The sequence below is a fragment of the Zalophus californianus genome, chromosome 2 (genome assembly GCF_009762305.2).
Source record: "Zalophus californianus isolate mZalCal1 chromosome 2, mZalCal1.pri.v2, whole genome shotgun sequence".
Taxonomy (NCBI): Eukaryota; Metazoa; Chordata; class Mammalia; order Carnivora; family Otariidae; genus Zalophus; species Zalophus californianus.
Window position 1 is genome coordinate 155,666,261 of NC_045596.1, and position 25,468 is coordinate 155,691,728.

Genomic DNA, 25,468 nt, shown 5'->3' on the forward strand with positions numbered 1-25,468 from the left:
TGTTACTCCACCTTGGCCGAAAGTGGAATATTTTTATTTCAAAGTATAATAGGCAAGAGAGAGAATGAATGATGGTCCCAGTATAAAAATGGGTAAAGATTAACAGAAAATTCTCTAAAGAAATTCAAATGGCTTATAAACACATGAAAAATGTTCAAACCACATTAGTAAACTAAAAGTTTTCAAGTCATCTTTTTCTCCTATTAAGCTATTTTAAAAAGTACAGTTAAAGAGATGCTCAATTTAAAAGATTGTGTGTTAACAGAGGGAGCATCATTGGAAATAAACTGTCAGGAAAAAATTCTAACTTATTTAAAGATAATAGACGACTTGGATATAATAGCATACTGATACTATTTGTGGCAAAAACAAAACACTTGGCTAAGATCATCTATTTAGTATTCTTAAGTCCTAAAAAAGCATGATAGTCAATATATATTTAGGTCTGTTCAATAAGTACATATTGTAAGTTCTACTGTAAACATATTTTAAGGAAATCAATAATTCAAAAGATGTTAGTTTATACTGATAACGGACAAAAAAGTTTCTTCTCTCATAAAATCTTGCAAAAATTAAAACAAAACAAAACAAAACAAAAAAGTACAGTTAATATGCAGGGTTTACCAAGTGTGGTAAATTAAAACCATTTATACTGCTGTTAAGTCCAAGTTAGTATACTTTCTGGATACTCAGCAATATGTATCAAAAAGGTAAAAAAAAAAAAAAAATCCTATTTTTTCATCCAGTAATTCTACCCACAGAAACTCATCTTAGAGGAAAAAAGTTTGTATTTACACTGTATCAGTTCTAAGGTTGTTGCTCTCTCACATCTTCACACCTCTGAAATCTGAGTATATCCTACAATTCATCGTGTGTAATAGCTTAGTTCTAGACTCTTTTCTTGGTTATACATAAAACCATGGTACATCTTACAGTCAACAGTATTTAGGGTCCATGAAATATGCTATGTACAAGGAGTCATGCAAGTATGAGAACACGGCTAATACCCCGTGCACCTGTCATGATGAACACAGGGTGGGGGAAAAAAAACCTACCTAGAAAAATGCATTAATTTATACCATGACATAACATTTAGTCCATTTCATGATTTGAAGTACAGTTATTGTTCACACAAAACAGGTGAGGTCTGATGAAAACAGAAAGAAGTTTGTTCCACATTTTTCACACTTACAAGATTCTCCCCCTTGTCATCAAAATTTGGTTGTGATAACTGCAACTGCCCAGGAACCGGTGATTGCTCAAGTAGCAGGGGACTGATACTACTTAAATCCTTTTTGCAGACAGGTGTTCCTCCTTTACGCAATGGAGTATTTGCTGGCAAAGACTCATCAAACACCTCAGGGCTTAGATCCTCTCCAAAAGTAACTCTCTTCCTCTTCCTGGTATTTAGAAAAGCTGGCACGTTACAATTTTCTTGACCTTCTATAGATAATAAATGGATAGATAAAAATAATTAGGCTATCTCTTATCTAAAAATGCATATCCTAGACTCTTTTAACATGATTAGATTTAGCTCTTATTTGTATAATAGAAAATACAGTTTGTAGAAAAAAGAAATTCAAAATGGAAAAGGTAGGCAGTAGTCCTAAAATATGGTTAATAGATTTTAAAGTAAATTTTGCATAAATGTCTTAGAAGTTTACAAAATTGGAATATCAATTTCCTTTACAAATATTGCCATTAAGCACAAATGGGCAGATGAAATGGACAGACCAATTGAGAGACTCTCCAAAGAGATTCCAGCCAACTGTTCCTCATTCCCATGTAATGTGAGAAGCATCAAGGCATTTAAAAGATCATTGAAAATACCACATACTAGATCAGATATTTCACAAGAAAATGATATCCTCAGGCTTCAAAATAAATGTGAATTTTTTACCTGCTTTTTGTTCTTTGCAACAGTTTGCAAGATTTGAGATTAAGCTTGGATGAGTCCCATCATCACAGAGATTGTCACAGTGTTCCTAAACAAAATAAACATCGGTGAATAATCTTACACATATAAATGCATATCCACAATCATTAAGAAGGGACACTCTGAACTCCTGTCTTCCAAGGATAGATACTATGTAGCGTTGCAGATTACCTTTACTTTCATAATTGTTCTGGCTTAATGACATGAGCCACAAAGAAAAACTGGATGCGCTAAACATTACTTTAGTAAATAATATTTTAAGCCAAGATTAAAGAACAGAAATCCATAATATGGGCTAAACTCATTCCATCATTTCTAATCTGGCAAATGAAGATAAGGAAAATCTGAGTGGCTAGAGTTATACCACAGATGGGTGTCAGATAAGGCTGACTATCTACAGGTATAAGAATTGCACGAAAATAAAAAGGTAAATGGCATGATGGGGTGTTCCGTCTTTTAAAATATGGGAATCACACCTTTTCTAAGTGTGTAAACCTCCTGTCCACATTACTGTATTCTTGAGTTAGGAACAAGGAAAGAAGGTAGTGTCTGACCCTCTCTACTTCCCCAAAAGTTTAGAGTTGGCAAGCTGGGGAGGGACAGTGCAAGTCCTGAAACACCAGACAGGGCCCCACTCCACACAGGGCCACTGGAGTGACGCAGGCGGGAGCCAGGGCTGTGGGCTCCATGAGTCACCTCCAAATCATCGCCTGCTTCCTAAACCCCAGACCAGCCCCTGCTCTCTACAGCTATTCATTTTCGCCAGTACACCCAATTCCAGGAGCAGCAGCATCTCTCAACAACTGTCCTGCCCCAAACAAACCTCCCTGAGCAACTCTCAAGTCCATTTTATTTTCCTGACCAGGAAAATGCCCATATCAGTATTTGTGAAATAAGTGAATGTAGAAAACAAAATTCTTGAGAACTTTTAGGCTATCTTTAATTAAAACCACCATGAAAATTTAGCAACAACTCAAACTGTATACACCTACAAACTTTGGAGAGCTCAGTAAAAAGATCGTCGATTATAAAAATCTTTGTATAATTTTAGTGGTAGGACTTGATGTTTGCTATGTGATGCTGTTAATCAGTAAGGGTTATACGGATCATGGAGAGACGTGAAGTCTGTTTGAGAAGATAAAACGAATACAAGATATGAATAAGAAGTGCTGCATAGAGACCCACATCAGCTCTTTAACCAGAAAAACTGTTAAACATTTAAAATAACCAATGACCATAACTATTCATGTCGATAGAAGGCGGTCTAGTTCATTTTGGCTTTAGAAACAGATGTGTAGGCACGGTTATATATTTAAATGCCTATGGATTGAAAAAAAATTACTTCTCATTTGCCAGGCACTGGTGCTAATTTCATGTTATTATCCCAGTAAATGCTCAAATCACCCTGTAAGGTAGTCACTAATATTGTCCTTTCAGAGATAAGGAAACCAGGGTACAAAAAGGGTACATAATTGGCCCAGCTCTTAAACTTCAGAGGATCTGAAACCAGGCACTTGGAACTCCACAACCCATCCTCTCAACCTCTCAGAGCACTTATAGCTGCCATGAATTTCAGTATCAGGTTTATCTGGGTTCATTTAACAACCTCAAGCCTAAGTTTACTTAAAATGGGGCTAATATTCTCCTTGGAGTATTAGTGCTGCATATACATAATCTATGCCAGAACCGTCCATAGAAAGTACTCAATAAGGGGTGCATGGGTGGCTCAGTCCATTAAGCATCCGACGCAGGTCATGATCTCAGGGTCATGAGACGGAGCCCCGCATCAGGCTCTGTGCTGAGTGTGGAGCCTGCTTAAGATTCTCTGTCCTCGTCTCCCTCTACCCCTCCCTGCCACAACTCGTGTGCTCGCACACTCATAAAAAAATAAAAAACAATAAAAAAAAATACTCAGTAAGTGCCAGCTAGTTCCCATCAACCTACTCTTATCTCATACGAGCTGAGTTTAGAGAAACATACATGCCTGTGAAAAAGCTATCTCTGAGACCAAATATTTTAGGTGGAAATAATTAACACACTTTAATAACTATGAAACTCTTATACAGTCTACATATATTAAAATCTACAAGTTATATTCCATACTGAGTTTAGAAAGAAAGGAAGAAAGGAAGGAAGGGACTCTGCACGGTGCTCTAAGTAACAAAAGGAGGGGTAAACATTTAGGGCAAGAGATCGCCTTTGAAACCAGTAGGACATACAACAATTCACAAGAATCGCTTTAAGCCAAAATGGTATTCAATTTGCTTTAGGAAAAGTAGCTCTAAACTTACCTGCAGGCCTTCTGGAAACAGCTTAACAGAGGGCTTCTTTAGCACAGAACGAAGTACAAAGGTCTCAGAGGATGGAACGTCCCTCTTACACTGTGTAGTGACCGGGGACCTGACTTGGGGAGTGGTGTCTGTGCTTACTTCTATAAAGTTGTCAAGTGGAACAGCATCCCAAGCCCTTTTGCCCTCTATACACTCAGCAACCTTGACTCCTTCAAAGGAAACATGTAAACAAGAGAGAGACATCTGAATCAGGTTGTTCCACACCAAAAATATTATGTGTTTGCAAAGAGAGTAACACACTGTAAGAAGTTCTACCCTCATATATCCAGCTTAGGGAATGACATCTGGAATTTCATTTGGATATATAAAGAAGAGAAGTGGTGCTGGCTGTAGCTTTCAGTTCAAATCTAACTACTGAGGGTAAAGGTAAGCAAGGAGTTTTGGCTCCCGTGAATCTAAGGAAGTGCCCAGGCCTCCTGTACTCGAGACCCCTGTGCCTGGCACCAGAAAACCTACCTGAGGTGAGCAATGAAGAAGGACCAATTTCACTGCTGGGGTCAGAGGCACTTCACACCCAAGGGTGGTGGGAGGGAGAAGAGGGGGGGTGAGGAGAAAGGATTAAATCAAAATTGTATATGCTGTGTGTGCTCTCAAACAAGGCAAGGCTTCCTCCTGCATATTTTTTCTCACAAGAGAGAACTTCCTTATGATCGACATTTAACAAATATATATTGGGCGCTTATGATGTGACAGGCACTGTTTTCTAGGAGCTAGAGAGACAACGATGAATAAAACACAAAAATCTCTGGTATTTTGGGAGACAGACAATATAAAACACCCGGGGGTGGGGAAGGAGAGAGGGAGCTATGGCTGTTGAAGGGGAGCATAGTGTGAGGGACCCCCTGTGCTGGAACTGTTCTCGAACTTGTCTGCAGTGTGGTCACATGAGTCTACACATGATAAAATTACATGGAACTAAATATACACACAAATGAATGGACGTAAAATGGGTGAAATTTGAAAAAAAGTCAGTGGACTGTATCAGTGTCAATTTCCTGCTTGTGACACTGTATGACCGCTACCCAAGATGTTACCCCGTGGGGAATATGGCAGGAGGGGACACAGAATGCCTTTAGATATGGTTTTTGTACAACTGCATGTGACTCTATAGTCACCTCAAAATAAAAAGTAAAAGAAATGTACAGGTAATAAGTAATATGTGCCTTTAAAGGAAATAATGTCGAAATTAAGGGGATATGGCGGGATAAAGTGGGAGGGGGCAGTTGCTGTTTTGAGGTGTTCAGGGATCAAGCAGGCATCTGAAGTGAGGAAGTGAGCCATGCATATATCTAGGGAAGAACCTTACATGCATGAAGCCCAGTGCAGAGATCTGAGATGGTAATGTACCAGACACATAGAGGTAGAACAAGGCCAGTGTGGCTGGAACAGCGTGAGCAAGGAGAAGAGAGCTAAGAAGCTCCAAGAGAAGGCTAAGGACTAGGTCAGGTGTGGACTGGGTACTATTCTAAGTACAGTGGGAGGTCAGTGAAAGATTTTGAGAAGGGGAATGACATAGTGTAGCTAGCGTTTTATACTTGATCTTAGCCAAAAGGCCGAGAAGTGATGTGTACCTAGCATTTTAAAAGGACCACCCTGGACACCATGTTGAAGACTCTGAAGAGGGGGGTCAGCAAGGATGGAAGCAGGGAAAGCACATAAGAGGAAACACAAAACAACCCAGGCAAGAGAAGGTGCGAGCCTGGGCCACAGTGATAATAGTTAGGGGGTGGGGAGTGGTTAGACATTTGATATATCGTCAAGATAAAACCAACAGCATTTGTTAATGGGACTGAAGTTTAACTTTATTTATTTGAGAGAGAGAGAGAGAGAAACTCAAGCAGACTCCCTGCTGAGTGTGGAGCCCAACATGGGCTCAGTCCCAGGACTGTGAGATCACGACCTGAGCTGAAATCAAGAGCCAGACATTTAACCAACTGAGCCACCCGTCTGCCCCTGCAAGTTTAACCTTTAAAAGGGGGTAGTCAAGGTTACTCCAACGTTTTTGATGCAAGCAATTGGGTGAATTGAGATGAAAGACCAAAAAAAAAAAAAACAGAGATGAGCAGACTGGGGAAGGAAAAATAGTCGAGACCTTTTTGAGTATGTTAAGTCTGAGATGCTTATTAGACATTCCTGTGGAGACCAGAAAAGGCAGTTGGGCACTTAAGAGTTCAGGAAAGAGGCCAAGGACAGGTATTTAAATTTTGAAGTCAACAGCATGCAGACAGCATTGAATGCTGTGGGAATGCCCACGATCACCTAGGGAGTGAGTGCAGAGAGAAAAAGTCCAAGCACTAAACCCAGGGCATTCTAATGTTTAACGGTTAGGGGCGCCTGGGTGGCTCAGTCGTTAAGCGTCTGCCTCCGGCTCAGGTCATGGTCCCAGGGTCCTGGGATCGAGCCCCACATCGGGTTCCCTGCTCGGCGGGAAGCCTGCTTCTCCCTCTCCCACTCCCCCTGCTTGTGTTCCCTCTCTCGCTGTGTCTCTCTCTGTCAAATAAATAAAATCTTTAAAAAAAAAAAAAAGTTTAACGGTTAAAGGATGGAAGAGAAGGAATAAGAAAAAACACAAATAAGGAATGGTGAATTAAACAGGGGAAAACAAGAGAATGGTGTCCTGATGCCCAGTGAAGAAATGGTTTCTCCCAGAAAGGCCCTGGCAGCTCTGCCTGCCACACTGGGACCCTGAGGAGAGTGTCTGTTGGAGTGACTAATAGGATAGCAATGAAGAGGTGACCGAGGCCCGTTTGGAGCTGCAGCAAGCGAGAATGGGAGGCGAGGAGACCGAGTGCGACCTGTGCTTAAAGGGAGCTTTGCCATAGAGGAAAGCAGGGAAATGGGGTTTTGTCTGGAAGGAAATCCTGGCACAAGGGCCAGTTTAAGACTGCAGATAATACCGCACATTGTATGTTAATGGGAGAAATGAACAACTCAGAAAAGAGGGGACACCTTAGGCAGAAGGTCCTCGAAGAGGGAAGGGACCACCCTGAAGGGGTTGGCCTTGGATCAGAGGACAGAGGATCTACTATAACAGGAGGAAAGGGGGAAGGGGCACTCTTGTTCGCAGCGGCATGAGCGTGTGGTGGTGAGTGGCCCAGGCCATTTGCTTCAGACATCTTTCGTTCTCTCGGTGAAAGCAGCAGCCAGGGACGACAAAGGGGCACCAGGGAACTTTATCTCAGTCATTCCTGACTAGGGCTGCCAGATTTAGCAAATACAAATCCATGAGGCCCAGGTCAATTTTGAATTATATCTAATTATTTATGTGTATGTATGTTGATATAAAAGAAAAACACTGCATGAAACATACTTATACTATGTAAAGCAAAAACACTGCAGGATTTAAAATGAATATAAAAGTAATATAGAGGATATCTATAGTGTAAAAGACCATAAAAGACATGGGTGGGCGGACAGGAAATAGAAACTTTACAAACTGTCTAGATCTATTTCCCCTAACACCAACTCTTTTTGGGTTCCAGGACCCAATTCCAACTTGGGGGAAGGGATTCTCTTACACAGTGCCACCAAGCAATTCTCAGACACCAGCAGGGTATCCAAGAATTCAACCCAAGTCTGACCCTACCCAGAGATAGCATCAGGTTCCACAGGTTAAGGGCTCAGTCCTACAAGAACGTCAGTTCTTTTTTGGATGCCAGTCCCATTAAGATGCCAGTCCCAAGTCCTAGGCTGTCACCTGTGCCTCTGACCGACGTGTCACAGACTGGAGGTTCCAACAACCTCCTCCTTGGACTTCAGATACCAGACAAGTCCAGATTGCTAAACTTCTGAGTGACCATCAATCAAGAGGTTCTCTTAGACAATGGACTCTGAAAAACAAACCGAGGGTTCTAGAAGGGAGGGGGGTGGGGGGATGGGTTAGCCTGGTGATGGCTATTAAAGAGGGCACGTTCTGCGTGGAGCACTGGGTGTTATGCACAAACAATGAATCATGGAACACTACATCCAAAACTAATGATGAAATGTACGGTGATTAACATAATAAAAAAATAAAAAAAAACTAATGATGTGATGATGTATGGTGATTAACGTAACGTAATAATAATAAAGAAAAAAGAGGTTCTTTTAATGTTTTTTTAATTTGCCAGAGCAGCTCACAGAACTCAGGGAAACACTGTGTTTACCAGTTTATTAAAGGAAATGTGAAAGGATACGAATCAACAGCCAGAGGATGAGAACAAAGGAGAGGTCTGGGGAAGAGGTACAGAGCTTTCATGACCTCTCTAGAAGTAACACTCTTCCCACATTTCCATGTGTTCACCAACCAGGACGCTCTCTGAACCCTGTGTTTCTGAATTTTTATAGGGGCTTCATTCCGTGGCCATGACCAATAACGTCATTGGCTGATTCAATCTCTAGCCCCAGTACCCTCCTCAGAAGTCAGGGGTGGGACTTAAAGTTCCACCCTCCAATCACATGGTTTGGTCCTCTTGGCAACCAGCCCCCCCCCACTGGGGGGGGGTCCAAATGTCACCTCCATTAGTAGTAGTAAGACACCCATGTCACCTTTATAGCTGTAAAGTATTTTCAGGAACTGTGGATGAAGACTAGATCTATTAGAAAACTGTGTATTCAGTCATCTGAATATTATTAATATTTATTCATTCACTATTCATTTAGATAACCAACATATACTTTTTTATAAATCATTATATCACACTTTTACATAATGTTGTACAATATCAACTCTAAGTGGACTGAAAGGTTAAGGATGTATCTTGCAATCTCTAGGGTAACCTTAACAAAAAAGATGCAATGAGGTATAGGTTAAAAGGTAACGTGTAGGGGCGTCTGGTTGGCTCAGTCAGTAGAGCACGCAACTTTTGATCTCGGGGACATGAGTTCGAGCCCCATGTGAGGATTAGAGCTTACTTTAAAAAATTTTAAACAAATATTAAAAAATAAATAAAAGGTAATGGATAAGTGGATTTCCAAAAAGAGTATTTCAAATAAACCCCAAAAAAGACAGGAGAAGGGAAACAGAGGAACAGAAAACACATGAAAAAATGGTAGATTTTTTTTTTTTAAAGATTTTATTTATTTGACACAGAGAGAAAGAGAGAGAGGGAACATAAGCAGGGGGAGCGGGAGAGGGAGAAGCAGGCTTCCCATGGAGTAGGGAGCCCGACGCAGGGCTCGATCCCAGGACCCGAAGGCAGATGCTTAACGACTGAGCCACCGAGGCGCCCCAAAAATGGTAGATTTATAAATCAAACCATATCAATAATGACATGAAAGGTTAATGGGCCAAATACCCCTATGGAAAGGCAGAGGCTCTCAGAATGGACAAAAAAGCAAGACCTAACTATATGTCTCTAAGTTTTACTTTAAAGATAAAGACACAGGTAGGTCGATAGTAAACCTAATACCTTACTGGTGACTTTCACTCAGTACAAGCATACTGATTTGGGGAAAGTTTTGAATGCGGGTCCATTTCCACACACTTAGAAACAAAAACAAAACAACAACAAAAACAACACACATGTAGTGTTTTCTCTTACAAAATACATGTTACGTGTTCATCCTTTTTTTTTTAACAGATTCTGTCAACTTGGAAATATTTCACTCACTCTTATCAGTGGCAGTTTAAGAAAAAAAAAAGTCATCTCTCCTATAACAAGAATTCTGAAACATTTCTACTAGACTGAGAGCTCCTAAAATGTAGGGCACTGCTTCAGTTTTCCCAAAGTTTAGCACATAGGTAAACCAACCATAAATGTCTGTTGAACATATGTTTCAACAGGTAAACTGGCATGGGTACTAAGGAAAGATTAAATACTTACCACTTGAAGCCTCTGTGAGCTCAGAAAGTGAAACAGACTCTCCAACTAAATATCCAAACTGTGTTAAGCCAGATTCAAAAGATTTCTTGGGGGGGGATAAAATTAAAGAAATATTAAGTCTTATTACTTACAGGAGTACTGAGATCTTTGCAAAGATTTAAGCATTACAGATGATCTAGGAATCTGATGTTAAATCAATCATTCATTTCCTACCATTAAGAAAGCATACAAGAATTGAACTAAAAACAGAGTACTCACTGTAACTGCAGCCTAAACATCCTACTAAACAAATTTCAGCTCCCTAGGAAAAGTTTATAGGGCACGTTTTTGTTGCCTTACTGTTTGAAGTCTAGAAAACTATATTGATTAATTTTAAAGGGGGAAATTCTCAAAAATAACAAAAAGTGGGGGTGTCTGGGTGGCACAGTGGGTTAAGCATCCAACTCTTGGTTTTGGCTCAGGTCATGATCTCAGAGTTGTGAGATCAAGCCCCATGCCGGGCTCCATGCTCAGTGTGGAGTCTGCTTGAGATTCTCTCTCCCTCTGCTTCTACCCCTCCCACTCGTGCTCTCTCCCACACCCTCTAAAATAAATAAATAAATCTTAAAAAAAACAAAAAATGTTATGTAATTATTAAAAAAGGTATCAATAACTAGGATAGGAAAATCATTAATGGCTAGGATAGAAAACACATTCTTATTAATGTGGACACCATTTCTAAATCATGGTGTATGTCCAAACAAAGTTCTGATGAGAAACTATTGGTTTTGCCAGATGATGATTTCATATCAACTAGAAAAAAGCAGAGGCGGAGCAGAGATTATAAGTGACTCTAAGCTACAAACAAAACTTATTGGACCCCGAAGAATCTTACTATCAAACATTTACTATGCCAGTCCAAATAAGATCAATAGGATATGTACTAAATCTTTGTGACAGAGAAGTTATAGAAAAAAAGTTTCAGATCTAATGGTGTCAGGGGTCTCCTCTCACTAAAGACATGGGAACCAGCTGTGTCACACTAGAACTAAAGCAAGGAAGGCAGTGATGAGAGAACCAGCTTCCTGTTTACATGGGCGTGAAGGTCAAGGATCCTCAATAGTAGTATTTAATTCACGTTGCTTATGATCTTTTGATAATCTTGACAGCCTTTAGGTAGTTATAAACAACAAAAATCCCTACACCTACTTGAAAGAAGTGAGCAGAGCAAAGGAGAAACTGCTAAATAGCACCAGTTTTAAACCAGTTAGGGGCAGAAAGGCCAAAATGCAAGACCCCCCAGACCTAAGCTGCACAGCCCATACAGAATCTTCAAATGATTTGCCAGTTGTGTAAATAATAAGCTCCTGCGTCTGCCTCCTCCAGCGGACTAAAAGCTGCTCAAGGGCAGGACTATGATTCCCCCAAGGTTGTACCATCAGTATCTAGAATACCTGGCAAGCAGAAGACCACAGGGCTTAATATTTTCATTAAGTGTTTTTCGTAACCAAAAGCAACATATTAATCAAAACTATCTAACCAATAAGCTAACCACCAGTAAAAAAAACTTAACGAGTAGGAGATACATACACACACAGCATACTTTAAAACTCAGCTACAATATAAAAATACAATGTACCATCGCTGAAAAAGGGTTCTGACAGTCTTAAAACGGTCTAGCCAGAAAACCAAAGCTTCATTTTCCTAGGATTTTGGTCAGTGAATTACCTCAGAAAAACCTGCAGGAGCAGATTCAACAGCACACATTTTGCCTGTATTAGGAGAAGTGGCACCACTGAGTATCTGGAGATGAACCGCATCGGTTAGATTTTCATCAAAGTTGCTCTGATAGGATATCCTTCGACGTTTGGATAAGTTCGCAGGGAACTCAGACTCTTGACATTCACCAAGACTTTCTTTTTTGGCTTTATGTATAAACATAACACAGGCAAAAATATTTTCTTTTACTATATCACTTTTAAATTTTGCACATAATAACTTCAGTAAAATGTAATGCTTGAATCTAAATACTTTATCAATTAAAAGTACATTTTTCTATTCAGAAGAAATCTAACTGAAAGGTAAGAGAACATCACTACTAAAAGGATAACAAACATTATTAAAAATTTTTTCTAGACTTTAAAAATGTACAAAGATAAGCTAATATGCATTTCCATTTCTGATATATCATCTCACCCTATTTTAAAATTTACAATGAAACCTTTCCTATTGAACTTTTTTTTTTTTTTAAGATTTATTTATTTGAGAGAAAGAGCTCATGTGAGCAGGTCGAGCGGCAGAGGAGAGGGAGAAGCAGGCTCCCCGCTCAGCAGGGAGCCTGATGTGGGGCTCAATCGCAGGATGCTGGGATCATAAGCTGAAACCGAAGGCAGATGCTTAACTGACTGAGTCACCCAGGGGCCCCTCTTTTGAACATTTTAAAGGATGTGGTTATGTTCTAATACTGGTTCTGCTTTGTGTATGATTTTATGAAACATACAGCCAAAATGTGCCTCAGTTCTTCCCAGCTACAAAAAGTCAATTTAATTGTCTGCAGAACTAGAGCAATCGTGTCAGTAAAATATTTTAAAATGCAGGTCAGAAGTGAAAAATAGGTAAGTTACGAACTACAAACACAAACGAGTACGTCGGAGTGGGTCACGCACTGGAGAGGTAGATGAACGGCACTTGAGTAATGGTGCACTGCACGTGGAGGTGTTGAAATGTACTTGAAGATGGTTCAAGAAACCAAAACAAAATTATTTGGAATCTCAGGGTGCAAAGCACCAGAGGAATGGTCATGATGATTATGGTAATGCCAAGATTTTGTCTAATTCTGGTGTTTCAAATGCCTTGTGATTGGAAAATCAGAAGTGACAGGAAAAAGTAACCAAATGAATTACAATCAAAGTTATGGTAAAGAAGAGGACAGGCTATTAAGATGTCAGATTAGATATATCTTTTTATAACATCAGGGTTGGGTATTTGGTATTCATAGAAATGCTTGCCAAGCTTAATAAGCAACCTCTAAAAATCAAGGTTTAAATGCTCAAATTTGTCACATGCCCTTACTCTAACAATGAAACAAACCAACCGGCTCTGACAAGTTAACACGTAAAACTCAATTGTGGCCATGCAGAACTGTAGCCTCAGGAATGCCTGAAAAATCAGGTTTTTTTCAAGACAAACCAGAAATCCAAATTTTTGTGTGAAATTTCCCAAATTTTAAATGTTAGGCTCCATTTAAAAATCCAGCTCTGCTCAGAAAACACTGCCTTCACACTGTGGAACTAAATCTTTTTCATACCTCACAGGCTTGTCTGAATAAATACGGAAGTCCAAACAAACTAAACTCTTTCTACTCACTCGAGCCTGTTGTCTTGAACTCTCCTTCTGCCTCTGAGAATCCAGGTTGGTCAATCATGTTTTCATTCTCCTTTATGCAGTGAAAAGCGGACTGGAAGGCAGACATTCGCTCCCTTAAAGAATTAACATTTCGATACAGCACAGGACTGCCCTGTTAAAATACAGAGACATGGAGGGTATTATAAATGAAATCAAGCACAGTGTCTCTATTCTAGGTCTATAACGACTGCATCCAGGACTAAATACATAAAGGCTATTTGAAGATCAGAGGTAATAAATGAGTGTTGCAGAGCCTCTTCTCCCTTGAATCACGTATTTTCGGTTTGAGTATTTCGGGTGCTGCCATCATCCTAGTTTCTCCTCTGCTCCTCCCTTGGTTTTTAACCCGAGCACAGAGAACAGCTGTGTGGTATGTCTAGAAGTGTAGCTACAGCCTGGCTCAATACTGTTATTAGGCCATGCACATGACAGAAGTCTGGAGTAGGTGGGGAAGAGCTTTAAAAAAGCACCCGTGCAAAACACATCCCCAATTATTTGGGAGCTAAACAACTCTTTAAAAGGATTCTTTCTGGGGAGCTTAAGGCCCCTCTTTTAGAGTCCCTAACTTAGAGTCCATAACCTGAGACTGCCTCAGCGAATCAAACTGGAAAGGAAAAGAAGTTGAGCACAAAAATGTTCAGTCCAAGCCAGTCTGACTGCCTATTTCCATCCATACACATCCTCTCCCCAAGAGGCCAGGACAAGACACAGATGTTCCGTAGCAGCTCAGATACCCACCTTCACACTTACCCTCTCCCCAGCTAAATTTTCCTGATTTCATGGGACCTTACTTCCTTAGCGCTAAACGCTGGCCATCCGTGAAAACCACAAAGCCAAACAGTTAGATGGTTTAAGCACAAGAGCGCTGTGGAAACTCTGCTAACAGGGTTTTAGCCAAGAAGTCATCAAATGAAATAGACACTGGCAGGGACCAAAGTGCCAGATACATGCAAATAACATACAATTCAAGAGTTCTGTTACCCACAAATCATTAAGTTCTCTATCCAGGTTTTTTTCCCCCCTTTACTATTTAGACTAACATATTTCCACTAATTTGGAGCTTGTAACAATTGAAAAATTACACCAACAGACAAAAGTAAAAAATTACCTCCCTTTATGATATCATATGGAGGAAAATCAGTTAAAAGCTTGAAACCATGTTTGATGCTGGATCTACTCACACACTTGATTCTATTCCCAGTTAAATACATTCACAAAGCAAACTGTTACATAATAGAATATTTTAAATCCAAATATGGTTGATGATGTAAACCTTTATGACATAACACATAACATTCATAAAAAGCTGGTGGTCAACTCTTCTCTAGAAGATATGGAGAAAAGAAACGGATTATCCCAAACTCATACAATTTACCTCCAATGGGCTTTTTTTTTGTACTCCTATGTAAACATGGTAGGGGTAGGTTTAATGTGCTAGGAATTTAAAGCACTCTGAAATGCTGCCTAAAACAAATGAAAGGTCCCTAGTTTGAATCATTTTGCTCTATTTCCTGATGAAGAACGGGGAATATACAAGGGAAACGAAACATTCAAAATGCACTGCTTTCTTCTTTTGTCTTATGAACCTTGTCAGTCAACAACATTCCTTCCACATACCAGATAGTGTTCCAAGGGCTCAGGACACAGGGGGCGGGGGGGGGGGGGGGGGGGGGTTGTTACATTCTGGACTGAAATTCTGAAAACATTAATATAGTTTCAGGTACAAGAAGTGCTAGTGAGAAGATGAAAAAGAAACATAATGAAGTGCTGCTTTGACTTGAGTCAGAAGAGCATCCTATCTAAAGCAATAGCTGAGCTGAAACCAAAACAATGAGAAACTGGGGGTGGAGCAAAGATGTAGGAGGAGAAAGGCATTCTGCAATAACAAAAGCTTAAGATGGAAACAGGACACAGCAGGAAAAAAAGCCACCATGCCCAGGAAACGGAAGGAGATGGGGATATGAGGCTAATGGCAGACAAGGCTCATATCAGGAAGGGTGATAAAGGCTTCAAAGAAGGGGTCTGGGTTTAATTCAAGGCATAACAGAAAGCCACTGGAAGGTTTTAAGCAGCAGAAGAAATGATCTGAGTTAGTCTATCTCTGACAGCTCTGCGGGATGCTGGGTGGATTAGGGAAGGAGGGAAGTGAGGAAAACAGTCAGGACGTAGCAGTTGGTAATCTAGGCAGGATCACATTAGGGTTATAGCAGTGGAGCTGTGGGACATGAGGACTTACAGAAAGGTTTCTGAAAGGTAGTGATGGGCTGCATGTGGAAAAAAGGAACCAGGAAGATTGACAGGTAGTTGGCCTGAACAACTGGATGATGGTGGCACGTACTATGACTGGGAAGTTAGGCTAGAGGATCTGGTGGGGAGAAGAAATGTACAGTTTGGTTGGGGCCAAATGCTTATTAAAACACCCAGGTGAAGATGTGGAATAGGCAACTGAATATCTCACAAAGTCTGGAGTTCTAGGAAGCTCTGGGCCAAAGTTAGACATTTTGGAGTCAGTCTACAGCTGATGCTGGAAGCCACGGGAAGGGATTAGGTTGCAAGGAAAGCAAACAAAAGGGGGCAGAGGGGAGCCGTGGGGCCCTCAAGCATTTCTGAGGAAAAACTAGAAGAAGGGATAGAATCAGCACGTGAAACACAGAGGGAATGACCAACAACACAGAAGGAAAATTAGGTCAGAACGGAATCCCAGAAACCAAGTGCAGAAAGTGTTTCAAGGAGGGAGTGGTCGAACATATCAAAAGCTGACACCTATCAGAATGGCTATTATTAAAAAAAAATAATAAGCCATAAGTGTTGGCAAGGATATGAAGGGACCCCTCATGCACTGTTGGTGGGAATGTGACTTGATGCAGCCACTATGGAAAATAGTACGGAGGTCCCTCAAAAAATTAAAAGTAAGATGACCATAAGATCCAGTAATTCTACTTCTGCATATTTATCCAATGAAAATGAAAACACTAACTTGAAAGGATATATGTACCCCCATGTTCACTGCATCATTATTTGCAATAGCCAAGATATGAAAACAACCTAAATGCCCATCAATGAATGGATGGGTAAAGAAGATATGGTATATATACACAACAGAATATTTTTAGGCCAGAAAAAAAAGAAGGAAATCTTGCCATTTGTGACAACATGGATGGACCGACCCTGAGGGCATTATGCTAGGAGAAATAAGTCAGGGAAAGACAAATACTGTAATGTTGCACTTACATGTGGAATCTCAAAGTTTAAAAAGAAAGAAAGAAAGTGCTCATAGATACAGAGGAGAGGCTGGTGTTGTCAGAGGCAGGAGTAGGCAAAATGGGTAAAGGGAATCAAAGGTACAAACTTCCAATTATAAAATAAGTCATAGGGATGTAATGTAGAACATGGTGACTAGAATTAATACTATATTCTATATTTGAAAGTTGCTAAGAAGAGATCTTAGAAGTTCTTATCACACACACCTAAAAATTTGTAACTGTATGGTGGATATTAACCAGACTTATGGTGGTGATCAATTTGGAACACAGTTGACCCTTGAACAACATGGGTTTGAACTGAAAGTATCCACTTTATATGTGGATTTTTTTTCAATAAATACAATTCTGTTACTGTATTTTCTTTTTTTTTTTTTTTTAAAGACTTTATTTATTTGAGAGAGAGAATGAGATAGAATGTGAGAGGGGGTAGGGTCAGAGGGAGAAGCAGACGCCCTGCTGAGCAGGGAGCCTGATGCAGGACTCGATCCCGGGACTCCAGGACCATGACTTGAGCCGAAGACAGTGGCTTAACCAACTGAGCCACCCAGGCGCCCTCTTGTTTTTTTTTTTTTTAATAACATTTTCCTTTCTCTAGTTTATTGTATACTTTACGGTACACGGTGCATGTAGCATACAAAATGTGTTAATTGATTGTGTTATCAGTAAGGCTTCTGGTCAACAGTAGGCTACAAGTAGTTAAGATTTTGACAGCGTGGGGGTTGGTGCCCCCACATTGTTCAAGGCTCAACTGTGTATAAAATTTTGAATCAGTACGTTGTACACCTGAAACTAATATAATGTTGTATTTCAATTAGACTTCAATTAAAAAAAGGAATTACAAGGGGAAAAAAACAGAACAAGCATTTTATTAAGAGACAGGAAAACAGCTATCAAAGCAACAGCTACAAAAGTTGAAAATGAGGGCCTCGGGAAAGGAAACATGGGAAAAAGGTAGCTGCACACCGTTGTTCTTATAAATAAATCCTCAAGTACTAACTGATTCCTTAAACAATGTGCATAGGTAATATTTTCATTTATATAAATTTTTAAAACTTTAAAAAACGTGTTTGTAAGAAAACTTCAGAGTGTTAGAACATAGATCTAGACTGGGTAAGGGTAAGAGAGACATAAAGTGATCAATAGACAGTACAGGTGCGGTAAGGTCAATAGTCTGGAGGCTTCGATAAGACGAGAGAACTGTGAAGTAAACTGGAAAGATGAAATGTGGGTCAGAGTGAGGTGGGCCGAAAGAAGATCTCAAAGGTGATACAGTAGCAAGGAACCACATAAGCAGATGCCTGAGGTAGAAAAGATCATAGGAGCTACAGAAGTCAAGGAGCCTGAGTTCCGGGATGGTGGATGATCATCCATGTGCTTGTTGAAATAGTCAAGAATGAAAGCAAGGGTAGTGGAGAAAAGATGGAGAGCCGCTGCCCTTCAACTTTTCCTCTAAAATGTTCTCCAAAACAGGAGAAGGTCGGGGCACCTGGGTGGCTCAGTCAGTTAAGCATCTGCCTTCAACTCAGGTCATGATCCCAGCATCGCGGGATCGAACCCCAAGTCGGGCTCCCTGCTCAGCGGGGAGTCTGCTTCTCCCTCCCCCTGCTCTTGCGCTCTCACTCATTCTTTCTCTCAAAGAAATAAATAAAATCTTAAAAAAAAATAGTTAAAAAACAAAGCAAGAGAAGGTGGAGAAAATAAGAGATGAACTATGTAAGCATGGAGGCCCTTACACTTTACAAAAAGAAAAAAACAAGTACTACTAGTATATTTGCACTAATTAAATTAAAATTAAAACGTGTAAACTAATATTATTTATGCAGTCAATAAATTTATTGAGTAAGGGAAGAAGAGATAGGGTGAGAACTGAAAGAGTAGAGCCACCAAGGGTATTTACTATAGAGACAAATCTCCAAAGGTCAAAGGACAGCAATGATTGTCCATAAAAACTGCTCAAGTGGAAAGCCCTTACTTTTAACAGTGCTAGATACTAGAGTTATATATTCAAGGAATTCTTTTACTATATATAATCACATGATATAGGTGTGGGGTGTTTTCATATGTACATTTCTATATACATACACACACACATATATATATATTCATAGGCATACCCTTAAGGAAAAAAAAAAAAACAGAAATACCAACAGCAGATATGGAATGTCAACAAACAAAAACGGACTTAGGTCAGAGAAAGCTGAAACTGACAGGGATTCTTTAGGGCATTCTGACAAAAGGAAACAATCAGACCTGCAGCAGACCCCAGAAAGGCTCAGGTATTTAAAGCATCAGGTATTTCTGAAAACCAGGGTCAAGGACAGGACTCAGAACAGGAACACTGAAACTCTTATCAGTAGCACCTGAACCCACAGGTCTCTTCATAAAGAAGAAAGGACCTTTACATTCTGGAGGGAACACAGAGATTCAGGATTCCATGAGATGTAAGACTCCACAAACAGCTGAGGAGAGGAGAGTGTGCACTGAAAGTGGAGCCCATCCAAGTCTTCTCAGTGAACAGTTTGACTTCCATTTTGACACCTGACTTCCAGAGTCCCAGGGCTCAGGTTTATATCCCCAGGAATTCCTTTCAGAAAAAACAGATCTGCCAAAAAAAAAGAGCTACAGAATTCTGATACTTGGGAATGAAAAAGTGGCCATGTCTACACAGAAATCCACCAGTTGATGAAACCAGACCATGCACATTGAGCTCTCAGTCAAGTTTTTAAAGTGACTCGCTTTTAAAAATGAACAGTGTCACAGATCATCAGACATCTGAATAAATATTTGAGCATGAGACAAAGCCTGAAATAATTAGGTAGCAAAATGGAACCTGAAAGCAAAGAGATCCTGCAAGGGGAGGAAGAAAACATCCATAAAAATATAATGTCCCCAAGGGCCCACAGTGTTAATACCAAGAACAGAGCTTCAAATGAAAAAGCAGGCCATGCAAAAGATAGGGAATCAAAATTATGTGTTGAATGAATGAATGAATGAATGAATAGGATTCTTCAACTCTGTAAGCTAAAATAACAATGGAGCAATGCCTTCAAAATTTTGATGGAAAATATGTGCAACCTAGATTTCTATACTAAGACAAACCAAAATCTAAATGTGCTAGTGGAGTAAACGTCATCAGATATGCAGAGGCTCCAGAAAAATTAGATAGTAAAACAAGAGAGAAAGATATGATGTCAAGGAAACAGAAAAATCCAAACAGAAGAAGAAAAGGAAATCACAGTGACAGCTGTGCAGGAGACCCAGATGGCAAGCAAGCCACAGAAGACAGAGAACACCAAGGAAAAAGAAAAGAACCCACAGACCCTCAGGGTTTGCAGATCTGCCAAAGTTTGGGGATGAAATTATGTGATAAAAGACTAAACCAAAAAATAATAAAAAGTACTTATTAACTAGAGGAAAAACAAAAGTTGTGTAAGAGAAGAAATGGGACTATAGCATACTACCTGGCAGTTTGTGAAAAATATCTACATGGTTAAATAACACATACGAAGTCCTAATTTAAACAAAAATTATAATTGTATTGGAAGGATGGGGACAAGAGATAGTGTTAAGACAGCTATGGCTAGGAGGCGTAAGAGCAAAATCCTCATTTTTCGCAGAAATAACTACAATGATAGTAAATCCAATGCATACCATGTTCCAGGCACGGTTCTAAGTACTTCATCTCCACTAATTTAATCATCCTCATTAAAAACCTTGCTATTATTATCACCCCCATTTTATATGTGAGAAAACTGAGACAAACTTGAAGTGCTTGCCTGGCTCAGTCTATAAAGCACCCAACTCGTGATCTCCGGGTTTAAGTTCGAGCCCCATAATGGGTGTAAAGATTACATAAAAATAAAATCTTGAGACAGAAAGACAGACAGAAAGAAAATTAAGTAACTTGCCAAAGGCACAATTAATTAATAATAAAGCCAAGAATCAAACCTTAGCAAATAGTTCCACAGTCCATGTTTGTACCTATCCTAACAGCAGTTCTCAGGAAGTCTTCACACTCTTAAAATTATTGAGAACACCAAAGGCTCCTAGTTCGTGTGCATTATAGCTATCAAGAATGTTTTAACAGGCTTTTCAGAATTGTGGCTATTCTTCCTTTCATGGAACATAAAACTCAACAAAGATTTCCTAAAAGTTAGTTGCAATGTCAAATATGAAATCCTATCAATGAACTTCTTAGATTTTGTTATGTTAAAATCTGTAAGTCTCTTGCATTTGAGGGTATATTTTGCATGCACTGGTCATTAGGAAAATATTGATTCACTTACTTCTGCAGATCTTCTAAATATTGATACCCTTTTATTATATAATGTCAAAAAATCAAATTCATTAATATCTCCACTGATCTCATCAGAAAAGTCTAGCTAGTGGGAAGTTCTCAAGCTCACGGTGCTGCCTAGAAGTTTTCCAAAATTCTAATTTTCTCCTGAAAACTCAAGTTTTTTAATCAGTAAGAAATATTTCAGTTTCTCCTTGAAGGGGCAGGTTCACTGTTCCTTTTCAGAAAATGTTGTTCACATTCCCAAGTCTGACTAACCATGATGTCTGTCATTCTTCCAAGTAAAAATGATGCGCCATGAAAAAAAGTGGCCAGAGTTCAGATCACAGCTCAAAACAATTATGCACACGATTTTTTTCACAACATCCATCATACTTCTGTATGTACTTTGGAAGTGCCTGATGCATACTACCCATTTCAGTCACACATAATACACAAGGGTGGAGAATTAATAAAATTCACAATTTTCACTGCATCATCAAGGATATTAAATGAACCTGGCATTATCATTTCCTGTGACGGCTTAGCACTGTGGAAAATGACAGCTTGGTGCCATCAATTTTACCCACCACTGCTTGAGCACTGTGAGTGCAAACATCAACATAGTGGAAAAAAGGCAAACACCTCAGTGCTATTACAAAAATCTGTTTTAACCTCATTGACCTCTTGAATGGGACTCAGGGATCCCCAGGGATGAGCAGATAATCTCTGAGAATCACCACACTACATAGCCTGTGCACAGTGTCTAAAACCGAAAAATAAAGTGGCTATATAAGTACGTTTTAAAATAGGAAGGCCAGGGGGCGCCTGGTGGCTCAGTCGTTAAGCATCTGCCATCAGCTCAGGTCATGATCCCAGGGTCCTGGTATCAAGCCCCGCATCGGGCTCCCTGCTCCATGGGAAGCCTGCTTCTCCCTCTCCCTCTCCCATTCCCCCTGCTTGTGTTCTCTCTCTCGCAGTCTCTCTCTGTCAAATAAATAAAATCTTAAGAAAAAAAAAAAAAATAGGAAGGCCAGGACCAAAAGAGACAATATAAATAGTTGTCCTTCAAGAAGAGGGAGCATTAACTGTCTTTCATTGTAACCCTTGTACACTATTTGACTTTTTAGGAACATGAATTATTCTGATAAACATCCCCAAAAATAGCTACATCCTTCCTCATCAGCAGACAAGTAATTTTTTCCTTTTTGCCAAGTTATCCCAAATATATTTTGTCCTGGGGAACTCTTACTCCTACATGTAGGAGTCAAAAAAAATTAGACACTTAAAGAAAAAATATTAAAAGAAAAAGGTTGAAAAACATTGCCTCACTTCATTGTAGAAAAAAAACATTAACCGGCAAAAACCCCTGCAAAATAAAATAGCTCCTCTAGAAAACCATTTCTATACAGGATTTCCCAATTCTTAACCTAGCCATGTTCAACATCACCATCAATGCAAACTGAACACTCTCTGTAAGACAGAGAAAACCTTATCTCCCCAGATCCAAAACAGATGAGATGCACAGGAAGGTAGAAACACAGTACGAAAGATTTGTAACAGAACAAAACCTTCTCCCCAAAGAATTCATGACATGTTAGAAGAATATCATACCAGAAAAGGGGAATTCTGTGTCAAAGAAGATTTCTCTGCCTTCTTTAGACTCCGCTGCTGAGCAATGAAACGAATAAGATGGTTTGTTTCAGGGGAGCCCCTAGCGCCGATTGTAGAGCGTCGTCTGGATTTTTTAAGGTAGGATGAGGACTTTCCTGTAACGAAAACTCTTTTAAATTGGAATAAAGCAAGGCAATCACTGGTAATCATGTACTGAATTCCCTGTAATATACCAGCCTAAGAGAGAACACATAAACACCTATTACAGGAATCTAAATAGAGTATTATAGGCAAAATTATTCACACATGGTCAGTTGGATAGGGATCTTTGTCTATTAATTTACTCCATGATGCTGAAAGTGTCTGGCATATAGAAAGCATTGATCAGAGTGAGTTATGGAATGAACACGTGAACACATTTTAATAGTTCCCATTTTTGTTTCATATTTCTTGCACACAGGGATGGGTAATTGCTTGCTTTGAACTAAGAACTTCTCTTCTTTCTGAATTAGTCCTCTTATCCCCAAGAACTGAAAGGAAAGCTCTCCACTTAGGCACATATACTCCCAGGCTCTCAATTGTTCAAGATCATTTTTTTCTCTGAGATACCAATCCACCTTCCACACACTATGTTGCATATGCTGAAGAGCACAAAATAAATCTAGCTTTTTCTTTAAAGGTTTATAAATAATGTTCTTGAGAAGGGAACACAGAATGGCACACCACTGTGGTCTTGTCTACATCATGCATTATCCAGTCTAGTGTCCTCTGACTTTCCAGCCTTCCTTCACTCTCCATTTCTAAATGCTGTTCTCCAATCTAATCCCAGGTCCATGTTTATTTGCTCTCTTAGCTAAATCAGACTTCACAGGTGAATTTCACTTCTACTCCTTGAAGATTAGCCCAAGTCAATTTTGTTTGTGATTTTGAAAGAGGCATACCCCAATCTTTCTTAATTGCTCTTCGACTTTCTCTTATTTTTGCCATATGTGAGCATAAAATTTATTACTACTTAGAGTAAACATATCCTATATCCCATGAGTCAGGTCAAAAAGTGATTCACATGCGTCTTCTTTTCCAGTTTGGGCACAGAGCACACTGTTGAATGTTATCATGCTGGATTCCCTATGAACCTGATATTCTGCTATGCTAGATGCATGGTACATATTCACAGAAATGTCCCTAATCGAACGTTTGCAGAGTCAAAGTAATGAGATAGAGCAGATGAACAAAACTGAGTTAAAGTTATTTTTAAACTTTAAAAGCACTGCAATAGAAGGACAACTTCTTTTACCTGAAGAGTTCTTTACAAAGCTTTCAGGTGTAATTCCCAATTGCTCTACTGTTACTGTGTTAAAATCCAAAGGTGACTTGAAAGTATCTGGTGTGCAACCACTAGGAGTCCCTTCAGGTGCATGCTTCTGAGGAGTTACAAGCCTCCCGTTTCCCGAAATGAAAGAGGTATTTTCTGAAATAGACAACATATTGTGAGGGCTAAACGTCATTATGAAAACAAATACCTAAACCTTACATTTCACAAGGAGGCAAAAGATCACTACATACCAGCATCACGAATACCAGGCTCCTTGGTTTCAAGAGGCTCGCTGTCTTTTGAGTTGGTATCCATCTAAAAAAAGAAAAAAGAAAAGAGAGAAGAAAAAAAAAAAAACCTCACTTCCAAGTTAACGAGTAGATCAAGATTCTCATTCAAGACTGAATGCTAATACAACCTATACAGGCATGAAAATAGATGTCGAGAGTATTTGAGAGCTTTTAAAAAAGAGAGAAATGGAGGAAACTGCTGTTGAGGATGAAACAAAGCAGACCACACCAGAAGCCATGGCTTTTCAACCTGGGAGAACATCTGAATCATCTGGGTACCCTGTTATAGACACAGCTTTGCGGATTCCCAAAAATTCTAAGTAGGTCTGGCTGGGCTCCAGGAAATCTGCATTTTAGAAAGCACGCGGGTGGCCCGGCTCAGGTCGCAGGAGGACCACTATCTCCGTGAAGGAGGATAAGTAAGAACAAGGTTTTGAGAAGCACGCCCCAGAAGCAGCTCTGCTGGACCAGGGTCCTTGCCCTACCTCTCACTCCCGCAACTTGGCTCTCCTCCCACTGGGTTTATTTGGAACGCTCCACCGCGGGTGAGTGTCGTGCAGGTGCGGACGGTTCGCTCGAGAAGGCAACTCTCGGCCGTCAAGCCGTCCGCCGGGAGCTACCTCGTCCGGCCCGAGGAACTCCAACCCCGCTGCCCGCGATCCCTACCTTCTCCTCCACCCGGCCGCTGCCTGCCGCCCGCCGCCAGATTCAAATCGCCGGCCCCGCCCCCTCGGTACCGGCGTTAGTCCACGAATCTTTACGCCGCCGCTGTCCACACGTGTCCACGCGCACCCCGAACTCTCCCGGGCCTCTACCTCGTCGTCCCAGGACCAGGAATGGCTTGGTGAGCTCGAGAGAAGCCACCACTAGCTGCAGGTGACGCGCCGACCAGAGAGACCTGCTGCTAACCCGTATCCGGGGGGACTACTTTCCGTGAGAGTCTCGCGGAGGAACCCTTCGGTTATCATCTTAGCCCCGCCCCCGTTTTTCAATTGGATGCTGCAAACTTCGAAAAGAATCATTGGGCCAATCCTGGCAAGAACGACGGGAGGGCTCTTGCCCAATCATCCAGTCCAGACAGCAGCCGTTTAGTCCGTGGTTTGAGCGAGTGGGAGGGGGAGCTGACTTGTATGGGTCTCTGCTAGAGCTCCACCTCTTTCCTTCCAACCCCGCCTCCCTATGCAGATGAGCTCTACCTGGTGTTGGGTTTGCGCCTGCTCAGTAACGCCTAGAGCCGC

The 25,468-nt window shown here is 40.3% G+C and overlaps 1 protein-coding gene across 7 annotated transcripts in view; it reads right to left on the reverse strand.

Annotated features, from left to right (window-relative positions):
- The window catches only part of CDCA2 (cell division cycle associated 2), a 46,535-nt gene that overhangs the window by 20,237 nt on the left and 830 nt on the right, over positions 1–25,468 (reverse strand). Inside the window, exons 1-10 of one of the 7 annotated variants that reach the window (XM_027599754.2) lie at positions 25,427–25,447; positions 24,192–24,255; positions 23,923–24,096; positions 22,629–22,783; positions 13,437–13,587; positions 11,799–11,995; positions 10,092–10,176; positions 4,228–4,436; positions 1,901–1,985; positions 1,193–1,443 (exon numbers count right to left, since the gene is read on the reverse strand). In XM_027599754.2, the coding sequence (XP_027455555.2) occupies positions 1,193–1,443; positions 1,901–1,985; positions 4,228–4,436; positions 10,092–10,176; positions 11,799–11,995; positions 13,437–13,587; positions 22,629–22,783; positions 23,923–24,096; positions 24,192–24,255 (1,371 nt within the window). In that variant the 5' untranslated portion in view covers positions 25,427–25,447. The other 6 variants (XM_027599750.2, XM_027599752.2, XM_027599751.2 and 3 more) reach the window with 6 other exon arrangements.